Source organism: Barbatula barbatula (assembly GCF_947034865.1).
Source record: "Barbatula barbatula genome assembly, chromosome: 5".
Classification (NCBI taxonomy): domain Eukaryota; kingdom Metazoa; phylum Chordata; class Actinopteri; order Cypriniformes; family Nemacheilidae; genus Barbatula; species Barbatula barbatula.
The window spans coordinates 15051705-15068090 of NC_136769.1; the positions used below are offsets into that span (position 1 = coordinate 15051705).

The following is a 16386-nucleotide window of genomic DNA, read 5'->3' on the forward strand; positions in this document are numbered from 1 at the left end:
CACGCCCTGTACAATGCAGAGAAGCCATTATATTTCGAATACGTTTTATTTTTGATAATATTTACCTGGAAATCACGCTCCTCGTTGAACCTAGAGAATCTGTCGGCCATTTTCTCTACTGCTCGCCTTGTCTCCTGCGTTTCGACTTGTCCCTCTGTTGACTGAAACGCCCAGTAAAGTAAGAGGATAAGCGACCGACCAATAGCAGGCGACGTATTGTTGATTGACGGCCTGATTGTCAAATCATCTAAGCGGTGCATATTCCTTGCGGCGATGAAAACGCGTTCGAACAATCGCTACTGCGTGTTGTTGATCGCATTAATTGTTCACTGTTATGCCATTTGCACATCATCAATTCCCTAAAAGTATGTTTATGAGCTCTTGTTCTCTTGCTTTTCAAATTCTTTGTATCCGCCTTAAAATATGTGGGTTCTATTTGTGTTATGGTAAAACACGAGGTTTAAGACACGAAAAATATGTATATTACGTAGTTTATTATTTAATATATATTTGTTTCATTGTTTCGGCGAACAATATTTATGTACATAGCGTATTTTTCATTAGCTGTCTCATATTCTTTCTTATCGGTCGCTGCTTCGTTTATTGTGAGGGCCCCCTCTGGTGCCAGGAAAAAAATCACATTTCCCCATAAAAAAAATTGTAAGCAAATTTTAATCTTTGGCAAGTCTACCCCGAGTCTTTGACTGTAGCTGACATGACTTTTGTCTTAGTTTAACCAGTAGGCAACATATATCTAAATCTTATATACACGAAAAATGTCAACTTGTGCAAAAATTATTTCCTTTTAAGTATTCATTTTAAATTAACACATTTCTTCCTACCTTATTCCCAGACAAGTTTCTTGTTTTAAGCATGTTTTGGCCATTTTGCTTCTAATTTAAATGTTTGGACAGAATTTGTGCAAGATATCAATTTTTGCAGTGCCCAAAGCAACCCTTGAGCAAATTTTTAGGAAAGTGAACGGTGATTAATCTGCCTACTATTGCAAAGCGAAAACATTTTATTCGTTGTAATTATCCATGAAAATGTATGTGAAGGAAATCAATGTATCTGAAGAAATATGCATGTATAACTAAATAAATGCATATGGAAAATAAAAAATCCACATAATCCAGCTCAATAAATACGTGTCATTTTGTATATTTATGTCTGATACTAAACGTGGTTCATTTTCAAAATACATCTCAATCTCATGGAATGTTTTTCAATGACCCAGCAGATGGCGCTTTAGGACAAATGTTGGTATTACACTAGACTAGCCCAATTGTAGATATTTACGTAATTGGTGAAGTTATGATCACACAGTATGATGAACTGATCAGAGACGCTCTATACAAACAATGAATGTAAAAACAAAGCACATGTCAAAAGTTGTCAAACGACACTGTATACAGCAATCATTTACAGTTGTCTACAGTGTGTTGATAATTTAGCCTGTTTTCTAGCATTTCCGCTTTGTTTCATTAAAGAAGTACTAAAACAGTCTAGCAACAAACAACACAACTCTCATTTTGGCCAAACGATTTTGAGCGAAAACTTTACTTTCGATATGAAAGCTCGATGTGACGTCATTATCTAGCGTTTCAAATCCTAGTGTACTGTCTATCTAGAGAGCAGCGCATTCGCCCGAACGCCCAGGCGATGCCGTTTACGTAGAACGCACAGCAGGATTTGAGTCAGAAAAGTCTTCCTGTCTCACATGCGATCAGAAGTACTCGACACAGTCCGTTACAAGACGATTCTCCTCTGTCTGATTTGTACATTTACGGTAAGTCCACTCATGCTGAATTACATTTACAGTGACCGACACGCATGTCCGTCTTCAATCTCCACACCCGCTACATTTATTACAGTTGTGCCAAAGACTTGGGCATAACGAAATGGCGGAGGCGCAAAGGAGGAAGTTGGACGCTTTTATTTCGCCGTTTTATAACGTGCAAAACCATAAAAAGACATTGGCAAATATTTAAAAACAAATCGGAATTTAGATTTGAATAACAATTCAAAAGATATAATAATCGTGTGAAAAGGTTACAGTTACCGTGTACTGCCTTTACTGTAAATGTAAGTTATGGTGAGTGTATGCTATTTGTTAGGGAACTCAAGTTTTAGGTTTCGCCAACGTTTCAAATACGTTTTATTGTTACTCAATAGTTGTCTTGAGTGTGTGCATGAATTGACAGCAGTATTTAAATGATTCAATACACGTTTATTGTTTTTTAATCATAAGAATGCGCTAAGAGACTTGTGCTTTGTCTCTGGGTAGCAACTGGGCAGTGGGGCCCCTGTAAGGTATTCAGTCAGGGGTCAGTATGCAGTGGGCTGGTCAACAGGTTGATGTGGGCTCCAGTATGTGGGCTTTACAGCAGGACATACTCAGAGCAGAAGCATCCTGTTCATCTGTGGGGGTGTGGATGAGTCATTGCCTAATGTCTCAATGTGTGTGCTGCAGTCTGTTTTCCTTTAAGTCCCCAAATTGGAAAACTTGTCTTTTGTTTTTCATGCCTCAACCAGTTCGCACTTTCGTCCATCTTAGTTTTTCATGCCTGAAGCGGAAAGGCAGAGTTATAGTGCCTAATATAACTGGAGCTTTCTCATTCCATTTATTACAGTGCTCACCCGTCACGCAAACACACCCAAATACTCTCATTAAGTTGCATCGTTTCCTCTCCTCTCAGAAAGAACCAAACAAATGTGAATTATTATTCCCTGCTTTGCGCATCTTGTAAATGTGCATTTCTGTTATCTTGGACAAAAAGAAACGTTAATTAATTTCCTTAGTTATTACTCACATGAAAGTGCAATAAGTTGCAAAATACATCTCATGGGAACTTTTGTCATGAGACCAACGGCCATTCTTTTAATGCTTGTGAAATGTTATAAAAACAAATATCAATTTGTGAGATTATCACACAGAATTACATTGGTTGTAATTGGCATATTGTCATTATGAAGTGTGAACTGTTTGTTTTGTCACACACTGCAGTGGTAAAGGCTGTCATTATAGGTCTTAGAATGTGTGTTTTCTTCTTGTCCCCGGCCCTGGCCTCAATACCACTCTGTTCCTGTTTAACATCCACACTTCTGCATGCCATGGCTCGCTGAATTCACTGTCAGCCATTGTGTGCTTTCTTCCTCATCAGCTTCTGGCACTGGGCTCTCTTACTTCTGCAAAAACCTTTCCACTTAACCTGTTGATAATTACAATGTTTCGCCATTGCATTATAACTTGTGACGGAAAGTTAACGCCCAATAATAAATAGTTGTCTCACAGTTAGAAGTGACAGCTTTCGTGTTTTTCGTAACAGTTTTGTAATATTTGCAAGTTGTATTAAACTTTTGTCCTTGCTATATCTGGACTGTGTAAATATTGTGTTTAACGTTTCAGTATTTAGATGTAATGTCATAAAAATCTCAGGCTCAGCTGAATCTCTTTCAAAGAGAAAATAGTGGCTTTCAGTGGGATCCAGGGGTATGAGGTTGTCTAAATATGTTGACATGCCTGCATACAACCTTGTTTTGAGCTTCAAACCATTCAATGAAGCAGTTGAACCAGTTTTATTAAATGTTCATCCTTTAAGTAATGTGCATGACATGGAAACTTGTGTCAGTTTGCTTTTTTATTTCTTGTAGATTTGAGGCTCTTACATCATATCCTCACCAACAGAGATGTATCTCTTTATACTGTACTGTATGTTTAAGTGCTTTGCGACATGCCGCAATCACAAGATATTTAATGTGCTCTAGATGTGCGGTTACCAGGAAAATAAACAGTTAATGCATTAATGCCTCTTATCGTGTCTTGTAGTTGTTAAAGGAACAGTTAACCCAAGACATGTACACAGATTTGGAACAACTCAAGGGTGTGTAAACAATGACAGCATTTTGGGTGAACTGTCCCTTTAGGTAGACATTTGTAATTGGACGGTTGTAGGGTCACGTATGGAAATCCATATTTGTGACCCTGGACAACAAAACCAGTCTTATGGGTCAATTTTTCGACTGAAAGCTGAATAGTTAATTCAATTCAATTCAATTTTATTTATATAGCGCTTTTCACAATTTGCATTGTTCCAAAGCAGCTTTACAGGGGAAAAACGAAAAACCCAAGAAAGGGTAAAACACGCTACATGGTGTTTTATAAAAATCCAATTATTCTAGTAAATAATATCTATGTAAATCTGATTTATTTAGCATATTTGCATTAATTGAATGCTTGGCTGAAAAGATGCGTTTTTAATCTAGATTTAAATTGGGCGAGTGTGTCTGATCCTCGAATAATATCAGGAAGGCTATTCCAGAGTTTAGGTGCTACGTATGAGAAAGCTCGACCCCCTTTGGAGGATTTAGTTATTCTGGGTATTATCAAAAGTCCCGCGTTTTGAGATCTTAAAGAGCGTGATGGGTTGTAGTGTGATAGAAGCTCTGTTAGGTAGGTAGGGGCTAAACCCTTTAGGGCTTTATAAGTGATTAAAAGAACTTTAAAGTCAATACGATACTTAATGTGTAGCCAGTGAAGGGTTGATAACATTGGGGTTATGTGATGGTATTTTCTGGACCTGGTTAGGACTCTGGCAGCTGCATTCTGAACTAACTGTAGTTTGTTTATTGATGATGCAGGACAGCCACTGAGTAGCGCATTACAGTAGTCAAGTCTTGAGGTTATGAATGCATGAATAAGCTTCTCCGCGTCAGCAACACATAGAATATTTCGTAACTTGGCCACATTTCTTAGGTGGAAAAAGGCTGTTTTTGTGACATTTGAGATGTGATTTTGAATAGTTAAGCTTTTTATAGTTTCAGGTTTGCAGGGACTCAAAGGTGGAAAGGATCTTGTGAATATCTTTAAATGCACTTTAGATCCTCAATGAGCTACATCTACAGTTGGAACTGGTCTTCTGCGGCAGGAAAAGCGTAAACATTTTTAAGCCATACATAGTTTCAAACGAGAGAACAAATTGTATTTATTAATTTATAGTTTTTGTAAAGTGGAAAAATCTTTTGTGATGAATGGCACAAATAGATGTTATAAATAGGATCTCATTGGGGTTGAGTAAATGCCTGAGAGGCTTTCAGATAGGTGAGGTTACTGAGAATGCTCACTGCTGCCTATAGAAGAGGAGGAGGAGGAGGGGAGAGCAGGGTGGGGAAATGGAGATGGATTTCCCGTAAATCAGCCCTATCCAATCAGAGCGCAGTCGCACTCGAAATGGCAGAGAGCCAGCGGGATCAATCGTCAGATGTACACACTGAGTGAAGGAGGGAGAGAGAGAGAGAGAGAGAGAGAGAGTAGGAGGAATCGGTCGCAGTACAGTGTTAGTTAATGAGTGTTTGGGGAAGAGTGCATACATTTGTTTGCTTTATGCAGTGGAAAACCACAAGCCAGTATTTAAGACACTTAACTGGTATGTTATCTTCTCTCTATTTTTTAGATAAGAATGTGTCTTAAGAGTTTTAGTCACATTTGTGTGTATTCAGAAATCATTTATTCCTGTTTGCTAAACTGTCAGTGTTAATATGAGTGCAGCTAACTTTAGAAAACTTTTTTTATTATAAGGACAGGACTCGTGCTGTCAGTTTCTGATCAGGGCATTTGCTAGCTCATGTGATCGTGCTTGTTTAAAACGTGAGTTTGTGGACATTGCTGCATTCTTCCATTGCTCATGCATGCATTGCTTCTCAAGGAGATGGTTTCTCATCTTTCCACAGTCTCTGAAGTCATTTTGATGATGTAACAACTGTTCTAATAAGATTCAAAATGGAGTATTCGGCTCCTTGCTGCCAATAAGAATTTGGTGCGTCCACACGGATGACATCAGCTTTAGATGGAGGCCTCTTTTCTCTTAGATTAGAGGTACGCAACTGTGGAGAGCCGGCCGAGTGCGCGTGTGAGAGAGGTTTTGTGTGAGAGAGTGAGACTGTTGGACAGATTAACTGGGGTCATATGAAGGCTCACTGATGCAACATGCTGTAACCGCATGAGATCTTGCACAATTTCTCAAGGCTAAGAAGAACTCTTTAGCTGGACAGAAGAATTGTAAGACAAGAACATTTTATTATTCTGGTTCTTGAATTTTTTGTGTGTATTCACAGTGTTACAAAATGTCTGTAGTGATTAACATCATGTTTTTTTTACATTTTTAAAATAGATTATGAGTGATGCTTGCATGAGAGAAACATGCTGCTGTGTTCAATGGCCAAGGCGTTGCTAAAGGGCGATTAATGGGTTTGCGTCAAACCTACACCGTAGCCTACGCAGAGTTCTAAAATGAAACCCTACACCTACACCATAGCTTGACACACACCTCTCCAAAACGTGACTATTGCTGCGTCCCAATTCGCATACTATCTATCCTAAATAGTATTCGAAAATAGAATTAGTACGTCCCAAATCGTATTATGTTGAAAAGAGTATTCCAAAGATTCCCGGTAGAAATTCGAGGTGCTGAATGATGCATACTCTAACGGCTAATATTACCCAGAACTCACCACGAGTAGGTGGAGTTTAATGACGCTCCACTTCATTAAAAAATTACATACATTAAGCATCACTTAATTAAAAAATATATCTATAGAGTTAACAATACAAATGAAACAAATACTTAAATGGAAATAAGAGCTGGATTTTGATGTTTGTGACAGTTAATGGCCACAATGTTGTCTAGGCAACAATGGCCACTTCCGTTTCCTCTTAGTATGTCCCAGTGTGGGCATATTGTTTTGCTACACAATAAAATGTGTATTCTTATCCATAACAAAAACATTACATACTTTTAAGTGCATAGGCGAATTGGGATGCAGCAAACGCGTCAATTCGATGTGGACAGCAAGCGCTGTGATTGGTCTGCGTGAATCCCTCCCTCGGGTGAAAATAACTCAGTAATAGTGCTGCGTTTACTCGTATGCATTTCCGAATGAATTAACTAAGCAAACAACTAACAACTTAAGCTGCAACACAAGTGACAACACTTGCTGCTTTCAATGCTAATGTTTCTCCATCAACAAACACAACAAGCTGCTGCTTCTGCTCTTGTCTTAGTTACACAAGCAACACGCTCGTGGACACTGATGACTAGGGGTCATCGCATGTTGGTGCAGAGAACAACGTAGAAGTATAAACAAAAACGATGCGTTGTATACGGCATCGGTCTGACATGGAAGTAAAAATCCACCTTAAGGTCTAAATTGATTATGGTACCTTGATAGAGGCCCTATGAGTTTATTCTTACCTGCTGTGTGAGATTTTTAGTGTCAACCAGGTGAAAGTTGTCTGATTATGGAACAAATTCATGTCCATAAGGATTTCTTTTAGGATTAGATGTTTGTTGCAGACCAACCTGCATCTGTTTATGACTGTGGTAATCCAATCCATATCCGTATAACAAACACCAATAGTATTTCTTACCATAACAAGAAACATTAAAATGCTAGGGTTTTTATACAATGAGGAAGTGGGAAAAATGTGAACCCCCCACCTATGTGAACTCTTGCTTGAATTGCTTTAAACAATATATCTTTGTAATACTCTGTGGTGGAATGGACTGTCAGCCTCCACCCAAACTGCTGCATCCTTCACAACTTTAAAAAAATAGCTCGAAACATACCTGTTCCGCATTTATTTGGCTAACCAATAACTGTCTATGTCTTGTGTCTAAAAAATATCTTGTTGTTCATTCTCTGCTTTGCTTACTGTAGCTTTAATCCTCCTACTAGCATGGCCTTGTAAACTAACGGTACTGTTTAGCGTGTTGACAAATTGTTTATATGCTCTCCTACTTGTAAGTCGCTTTGGATAAAAGTGTCTTCTAAATGAATAAATGTAAATGTAATCAAATAAGGAAAGGATCTTTGTGATACGTCACCTCCCACATTTACTCACAATGAAGTAGTAAGAAATAGACATAAATATTTATGATTTATGATAACAGCCTCCCTCAGTTTTGTAATTGATCAGAGATAATATTCTAAATTTGGTATTTTTCGTTACACAAATGAGTCCTGAGGTTCTATTTATATTTAAAATGGGGTGCGGAAAACACGGCAGAAGTGGGTTGAACTCAGAGCCTGCTCTTATCTTGACAATCGCTTAAAGCAGAAAGCTCATATTTCATCCTCAGCAGATCTCGGTGGTGTTTCTGGCTCCGTCCTTTCCTGAGATCAACCTTTAGAAGAAGGAAGTGTTCAAGTGGAGAATAGAGTCTTTGTGTTCACAGTAAACACAGTGTCCTCTGTCAGACAGCAGGTGCAAAGTTCAGGCTTTTTGTGAGAGGAACAATTAAGTTAACGAAAAAATAAACGATTTTGTATCATCTTGTCATGTCTGAAAGAAAATAGCTACCATTGCCGGCCGGTTAGAGAAGGCCAGGTGTGTGGTGTCTATGTCTATGGAGCGGTTATGATGTGTGACCGTGTGTGTGTGCGACCTTGATGATTTGAAAATAAAGTGTCACCTCTGTTTTCTAGGATTTCAAACATGCCGAGGATATTGAACTCCACCGTCCCATTTTCCAGTATGGTCCAAAGTGACATAAAAAATCTGACCTGCCTAAGCTCCAGGCCAACATCCCACACAGAGAGCAAAAGAGGAGACCTGGATAAAAAAGATCAGCCGGGCAATCCCTTCCTGTCGAAGTTCATCAGGGAGGGAACTGCTGATCATGGGTATACACACGGGACAGAAAAACAGTCCATCATTGCTCAAGCAGAGTGTAAGTATCAATGGCTTGACAAAAAAATTTTGGTAATAACTATTAATTTTTACATAGAATAACTGAATGATTTTTTCTTTTTGTGTAGGCGAGTCTCAGGATTCACAAGAGTTCTGTCCCAATCCCAGGTAAACCCCACCTTGCCCACATGAACACATGCTTCACTTTGTTCATATTTAATACCAGAAATAAACAGATACATTTTAAAATTTGTTTTTGTTCCAGAAGAATAATGACCCTTAATCTTTTTCAGCCACAAAAACGTCCTGCACGTTAGCGTCTCCTCTTCGTCCCTGCCGAGCTCTGTCTCTCACGGTCGGCCCAGGAAGAAACGCCGTAAGAAACAGCGACGGATACAAGTAGAGAAAGAAAGCCAAGAAAGAAATGGAGTTAGAGGACTCACCGGAGTGCCCGAACAGGACAGTGGACTTGTTCAGGTCAGTTGTTACTATAATTATAATAGATTTGAGGCATAGATAATTGTAGCCCGTCATAAGATATAATAGTTTGAATGTAAAAAAAGATGAAATAATAAAATAACCACTGCTGTCCTTCTGAAACCTCTGTTCTCCATATTTCGTGATTTGTATTTTTTGCCATAAATCATTATTATTAGGCAGCCTTTATGTCTTTCACTGGGTTTTGCAAATATCTATCTAATAAACAGTATTAGAAAGTGCTTGTCAACTTTGACAACACAGTATTTAATCATTTTAAAAGTGTTCTGAAAAACTGTGAATTTGGACATCCGAGGTTGCAGAAGGACAGCGTTATGTATAATAAAATCTCTGATCCACAACTGCCTATATGAAACTGTCTTGATATGTACAATCTATATATACAGCTAGCTTATGAATCAATTTCCAAGTTAAAATAGCTCTTTAACTTTTTTCTTATAAATTATTTAAAGTCAGAGATATTTATATTGAAATGAATGGGGAGGATGCAACGCAGCGAAGCTTATTGGGCAAATACAAAATATAGTCTGTCTTATTTTTATATATTTATTCATATTAATCAAATACTTGCACTTAAATAATGTTTTCTATATGGATTGACTAGATTAAATCCCTGAGAAAAGCAACGATTAGCTAACTGCTATGTCCGACAGGATAAACCACGCTGAAGCGAAAGATGATGCACACACAGATACACTCATGAAGTGTTCTGTTTTTCTTTAATGCCTGACAAGTGTCTTTCTCTCCCGTTAAATCTTTTTAATTCAGGTTGGAATCTCAGTGTGCAGCAGTAGCAGTTCATACACCAGCAGTGCCCTTCGCACAGAACGGGTTTCTGTGCAGGAAACAGAAGCCCCATCGTACCCTTATAAGTGGGAGGCCCGACAGACCTCCTTCCCAAGACCGTCCTCCTGCCAGAGTTACACTCAAGAGAGCGAGACCGAATGCCCCCTGGCTGTTACGGCCCTCAGGGACTATGTCACAACAGAAGATCGCTGCTTTGCACACGGCTTTGTCAAAGATGTCTTGAGAGAGGACAGAGAGAGAGATGAGGACGAAAGAGAGGAGAGCGACAAAAATGAAGGCATTCTTTTTAAAGAGGTGATTTTAAACACATGCTCTCAAACCACCACATGTATACGGCATGTTGAAATTGACACACAGATAACCTCATACCGAGAGAGCATGACACAACGACAAGTCACCTTGCGTGCTAAACTACAAATTTGCATAGAAGAACACAGCCAAACAGTCATACAAGCTCACTTTGCCCGACAAACAATAAAGATAAAGACAACATAAGCACAGTAATACAGAGAGGAAGAGAGAGATAGTGAGTAACACAAGCACAAAGGACTGCATGTGTACACGCAGCCAAGAGTCGTCTTGCGGTCATCAGTTTCCTGTTTTGCTGCGTTCAGCAAAGTTTCGTGTTTACCTCACCAGTGCTTAGGGAGTTTCCTCACAAATTGACACAAGCAAACACTGTAAAAAAGTAAAGTCATGCGTATTAACCAGTCACATTATTAAGCGCAAATTACGGCGAAATGGCATATTCATGTGACATTTCGAGTCATATTTCATCTGAGATTCAAACCAATAAAACCGTACATGCTTATGTGTGGATTAAAGCTCTGTACTGTCATATTACAGGGATTATACTAATAATATTAAACAATTGTGGGTTCCTAAAATCTCAAATGCCTTGTTTTAGGGGCTACAACCGGTGAATTTTGAGTACAGAGAGGGACGGGAGTATGAAAGCTGTGCGTTTCTGAAGCAGGGATCATTCGGAGAGGTCTTCAGCGTCAAAGACAAAGGCACTGGTTTCATGTGCGCTGCCAAAAAGGTATGAGCATTGTGGCCTCTTCGACGTCCAGGATACTTTAAGTTGGCATCGCTGAGTTGTAATTGGATGTGTTTTTAGGTGCCATTGGTGAGTTTCAGCAGCGAGGAGGTGGGCTCGTGGAGTGCCCTACAGTCTCCTCGGGTGGTGGAATTCTTTGGAGTGGTGCGTGAAGGTCCGTCAATCATCCTGTTCATGGACCTTAAATCCAGTAAGAACTCATATTCTCATTTATTTGCTTGCAAAAACCCTTTGGCCACCTAAGGGCCACTATCGTGGCTCATTTCAGGAGTTCTGCATAAAAGACCGCCTGAGTTATGGTGGTAGCTTTCGTTTATGCATTCATCTGCTTTATTTGCACTGTCTCCAGGTTCTGTAGGGCAGCTGGTGGAGGAAAGAGGACGTCTGCCGGAAGATTTGTCCCTGCACTACTTTCATCAGGTACTGGGGGCGCTAGATCACCTGCATAAGAAGCGAGTCCTTCACCTCGACATCAAAGGTTAGTCTAGGATAAAGACCTGATGATGTAACAGTGGTGTATGATTTGATTGGTAGAAAAAGTTACATATTTATGCCGCTGCATCAAATTTTATGAAAGGCTTAAAAAACTGTGGTTCTTGTTTAGTTGTTTTTCTTGTTTCTAAACCAAGCTGTCTTTAATTCATTTATGTGGAAAGCTGACATCAGAATTCCTTCTGTGGAGTGATCCACCACAGTTCTTTGGAAACATCCCATAGGATAGCAAAATTACAAATGAGATTGGCCTGTTTCCCAGATTTCTATATCAACAGTGTCAAATGTTCAGAGTTGACAAAATAAAGTATTGAAGGTGAACATTTTAGCATGAACTTATTTCTAATTTTTGTTAAAAAGTTAAAAAGTTTCATTTGTTTATATTTTCTCCGAAAAAAAGCAAACATATCCAGAAAAAATATTTGGTGATAAAAATTGAAATTTCAAGTAGACGATTTCTAAGACTTTGTGATTTTGAAAAATCTATGCACAGTTGGAAACATGGTTGACATCTTATTTTAAAGGAAATGTGTGTGATTACAAGGGTTTTTATTTTTAGCAGAAAAGGCTGAGAAGCGATAGAGACTTTAGCAAGTCTCCTTTTGTTTTCTAGACAATTCATGGCCTTTCCATAAAGTAGATCTCATTAAACCGAGCTTTACTTGTGTATTATGCTTATTTGTTGGCTCTTGATGGGATAGTTCACCCCCGAAAAAATGTATTTCTGTCATCATTCAGTCACCCTCTTGTCATATTAAACCTTTATGACCTTCTTTTTTCTGCAGAACACAACAGAAGTTATTTTCAAGAAAGTTGTTAACCGAACAGCACTGCCCCCCCATTCACTTCTATTGTATGGACACAAAACCAATGCAAGTGAATTGGGGCCAGTTAACAACATTCTTCAAAATATATTATTTTATGTTCTACGTAAGAAAGAAAGTCAAACAGGTATGTAATGACAAGAAGGTGAGTAAATGATGACAGAATGTATATTTTTGGATGAACTATCACTTTAAGGCAAAATGCTCCCTCATTTGTAAATCACATTTCTAAGTCGCTTCATATCTGCTAAATGAAACAATGTAAAAGATTGAAGGAGCCACTGTGATGGAATAACACATTCGTAGTCTCCTAGGCCACAAAAGACCATCTGGGCAATAATGTTTTCCAATGGCTTTGTTCTTTTCAAAGTTCAAACACAGAAAACACTGAAGTCTGACATATGTTTAGTTACATAGTTGAGAACTGCCCCATTTCAGATGTGTGATAGTCATTTAAATTGATTCATGTGTTGTTTTGTGGTTGGATTTGGTTTTTCTGAGGAATAGGGCGAGGCAAACTGCACCTGTAGTGAAGGAGTGAGGTAGTTTGTGTGTGTGTGAGAGAGAGAGAGAGAGAGAGAGAGAGAGAGAGAGAGAGAGAGAGAGAGAGAGAGAGAGAGAGAGAGAGAGATAGAGAGAGAGAGATAGAGAGAGAGAGAGAGAGAGATATATCAGAATACTTGTGTGCACTCAGGGCTGGGAATTTCCCACAGTGTGAATCATCAGCTACAGATGAAGGGGGAAGGGGAAGAGAAAGAGCTCAAGACAAACAAACACGAAAGTGACGGACAAAGCCACCATATATAAAACAGAAAGACACAAGATTACAACATTATGTCTGTATATAACATACATTTGTATTCTATAAATGGACGATAAGTAAACACTATAAGGTTTGTAGTTCGTCACATGCAGTGCCCTCTGGTGTCTAAATATGTACCAAGCAGTCTTTTTAAGTGTTTTTTTCTCATTGGACTGGTTACGAAACCGAAAGTCTTTCACACTCCCATTTTAACTTTTCCTGGAAGAAGCAGCTAATGACCGCTGCTAAAACAAAGACCCGTGGGAAGAGATGTGCTTTTTAAGCACACGCTTATACTTTTTACAGCTTAACGTCAAACATGAAATGAATATTGTCTCCATTCAGTCACTTAAAACACGTTAGGTGTATTATTGCGCAAAATGTGTTAGTATTGTATCGTCAAAATCATATTATAGAAACATGATTAAAAAAACAATATGGAAATGATTAGATGTTAGATTTGGAAAAGAGACTTTACAATAGTCATAAAAATAGTCAAAAGTTGTTAAACGTGTTTTCAAGATGGAGGTAGTTTATTCAAATATCCTGTCTATGCTGTAAATGCTTCACGTTTTTTTCATAATCAATAGTCTGATGGTCTGTTGTGAGTAGTGAGGGGCTAGTAAAACACATTCACTTTGTGTTTTCCTGTTTTTAGGGGATAACGTTTTGCTGTCAGACGATGGAAAAGATGCATTCTTGTGTGACTTTGGACAATCAGAGAGAACGGACAAACAAGGGCGTAGTTTTTGTCAGGGTAAGTTCACAGGTAACAAGATCACAGCCTCAAAAAACAAATGTGCTTTGAGTAAAAAAATAGACATGACTTATGTTTGTATGTCTGTTTAGCGCTGAAAGGCACAGAGACTCACATGGCACCTGAAGTGGTGATGACAGAACCCCGCTCTTCAAAAGCAGATATTTGGAGTAGCTGCTGTATGCTTCTGCACATGCTCAATGGCTGTCATCCATGGACCCGCTATTATTCCCACCCACTCTGCCTCAAGGTAAGCCATGATTGGACAGGGCATTTAAGTTAAAGTTATGCGTTAATGCGTCATAGGTTTAAAATGATTGTTATAGCACATAAAACCGAACATATATTTCTTATGTTTGTACGGTCACAGATAGCTACAGAACCTCCACCACTGAGAGAAATCCCACATGACTGCAGCTCCTTTACTGCTGATGTCATAAAGGCAGGACTGCAGAAAGATCCAAATCAGCGAGCCTCTGCCAAACACCTCATCGCTAAAACGGCTAAAGCACTCAAAGAAGGTACATTAACGTTATTTGTATATGGTATGAAGAAACTTGCTTTTATTCAATATAAAGCAATCAAAGATGTTTATCATCAATCTCTTGCAGTTGGAGGACTTCGCAGCCCGGCAAGAGGAGGGACTTATCAGAAACCTTTGGAAAAGCCAGAGGAACCTGAGTCCGCCTGTTCGACCACACCCACCACGGCCAACTACACCGCTTCCTCTCATAGCTCTAAGCTGCAGTGGATGAGCTCAGAGCAGAAGAGGAGAGATGGTGCCGAGAAACAGGATGAAAAACCAGACGAGGGAACACAGTGGAAAAAGACAGAGGAGAGAACAGATGAAGGTCACTCTCATCCACAGTCACTGATCCACATTCAAGCCCCATCACCTGAGCTACAGATAAACAATAAGACGGAGACAGAAACTACAGGAACCACTGAGCAATGGAGACTGGAGAGAGGTTAGTTTTAACCTCTAACACATTTTACTGTGTATATATATAATTTTGTGATGATCAACAGCTTGTAATGTTACAATTTTGTACTCTCTCACTATGTTTAGATTTCTACCTGAGCAGTCTTTCCCAGCCTCACTCTCCAGAGGTACAGGAGCAACTGCTGTCTTGCCTGAGTAGTGACTGCATGTCAACCAGAGAATTCTGTGACAAGAAGGTAAATATTGCCATGGATGAAATGACATTGACGATGAAAGCCCTTCGCTGTTGGCTACTAGTGGATAACATGTTTGGAAAGTCTTAACTCTCAATTCCTTTTAATTAAAAAGTCTCACTTTCTTTACTCTAGGATTCAGGACGCTGGTCAGACAGCCTTGGTGATGACCTCAGCTCGGGTGTGTTTTCCTACAACAGCCAACAGGATGGCCAAAGCTTCAACAGAGACCGGCTCGTCCCCGCACATCAGCCTCCTCCCCGTTGCTTTGAGGGTATGTAAACCAGTCTCTCTTAATAATTGTAAACCAACAGATGTTATTGTGACAGCTTCACATACTAGTTGATATATTTTGGGTTGACACCTATCAGCGAATGGGCGGGGATATTTGTTTCATGTCAGTTCTTTGTCTGTTCAGGGGTGGATGTTTACATCAGAGACTTCAATGGGAAATGCTTTCATATTCGGGAGACTCACGGAGTGAATGTAGGCCACATTGCAAGAGGAATCAGTGATCAGGTATGCAGTCTGTGTGTTACATCCAATGCAATACACATACTTCTACATTACTTTTTTGTGTTTGCAAGTATGTAATATGTTTCTTTCTACTGCAGATCTCTGAGAAAGTGTTCAGTCTACAAACCGAGCATGGCTGCTCAGTGGCCCATGAAAAAGAAGTCCTAGAAGGCAGCCTGTTCTTGCGTTGTGTTTCCGCACCGGACTGCACCCACTATCATCAGAATGGACACCCCCCTTGCTGCAAAATGCCATGGAGCTGGAGGATCAAAGATAGGGTCCTTGAGACTAGAGACTGATTTGGCCCAAAAATCCAGCTTTCCATGCCATTGTCATAATATTGTCATACATCATCATGTTTGGTTTACATTCTTGGAATTCGCAAGCTGTTGACTTTTCAGGTTTTTCCTTACCTCACATCACAACCTTTCATAAAATCATTTCATGACAATATATTTGAAATACCTTTGGGAAATCAAATAATGCCTTATAACAGGGGACAATGCATTTATTAATACATTTCGTTGCACTGTACTTGTATGTGTGTAATGACAATAAATTAAATCCAATCCAATGTTTTCATCTGATGATGACAATGCATTACTTCAAAGCTCTTATGAATTAGATGAGTCTGTATGGCGTACTTGCATAGACATTTAGAAATGTAGATCCCTGATGTGCTTGAATTAATGTATCGCCTGTGTTTTAAGATTCTTCTCGTGCGCAATAAAATCAAACATTCTTAATGTGTTGGCAGTTGTCTTA

At 39.2% G+C, this 16386-nt stretch overlaps 2 protein-coding genes across 15 annotated transcripts in view; one reads left to right on the forward strand and one right to left on the reverse strand.

The window, feature by feature from the left end:
• The window catches only part of gpatch8 (G patch domain containing 8), a 31831-nt gene extending 31674 nt beyond the window's left edge, over positions 1 to 157 (reverse strand). For 3 of the 13 annotated variants that reach the window (XM_079456473.1, XM_079456480.1, XM_079456481.1), the window contains exon 1: positions 66 to 138. Coding sequence is in view for 1 of the 13 variants with exons in the window: in XM_079456475.1 (XP_079312601.1) it covers positions 66 to 110 (45 nt within the window). In the remaining 12 variants the exon portion in view is untranslated. Of the gene's footprint in view, positions 1 to 65 lie in introns of all 13 variants that reach the window. The other 10 variants (XM_079456477.1, XM_079456471.1, XM_079456482.1 and 7 more) reach the window with 7 other exon arrangements.
• A 1457-nt stretch (positions 158 to 1614) lies between these two features.
• Positions 1615 to 16373, forward strand: map3k14a (mitogen-activated protein kinase kinase kinase 14a). 2 transcript variants are annotated; one of them, XM_079456485.1, is made up of 16 exons: positions 1615 to 1789; positions 8485 to 8729; positions 8818 to 8857; positions 8983 to 9166; positions 9956 to 10288; positions 10902 to 11036; positions 11115 to 11244; positions 11404 to 11532; positions 13831 to 13929; positions 14022 to 14179; positions 14300 to 14450; positions 14541 to 14897; positions 14999 to 15108; positions 15241 to 15379; positions 15524 to 15624; positions 15720 to 16373. In XM_079456485.1, exons 2-16 carry the CDS (start codon positions 8495 to 8497, stop codon positions 15918 to 15920), a joined length of 2502 nt encoding a protein of 833 aa, XP_079312611.1. In that variant the 5' UTR covers positions 1615 to 1789; positions 8485 to 8494; the 3' UTR covers positions 15921 to 16373. The 2 variants fall into 2 exon arrangements, with proteins under 2 accessions (XP_079312611.1, XP_079312612.1); XM_079456486.1 differs by lacking the exon at positions 1615 to 1789 and adding an exon at positions 5301 to 5426.
• The last annotated feature ends 13 nt before the right edge of the window (positions 16374 to 16386 follow it).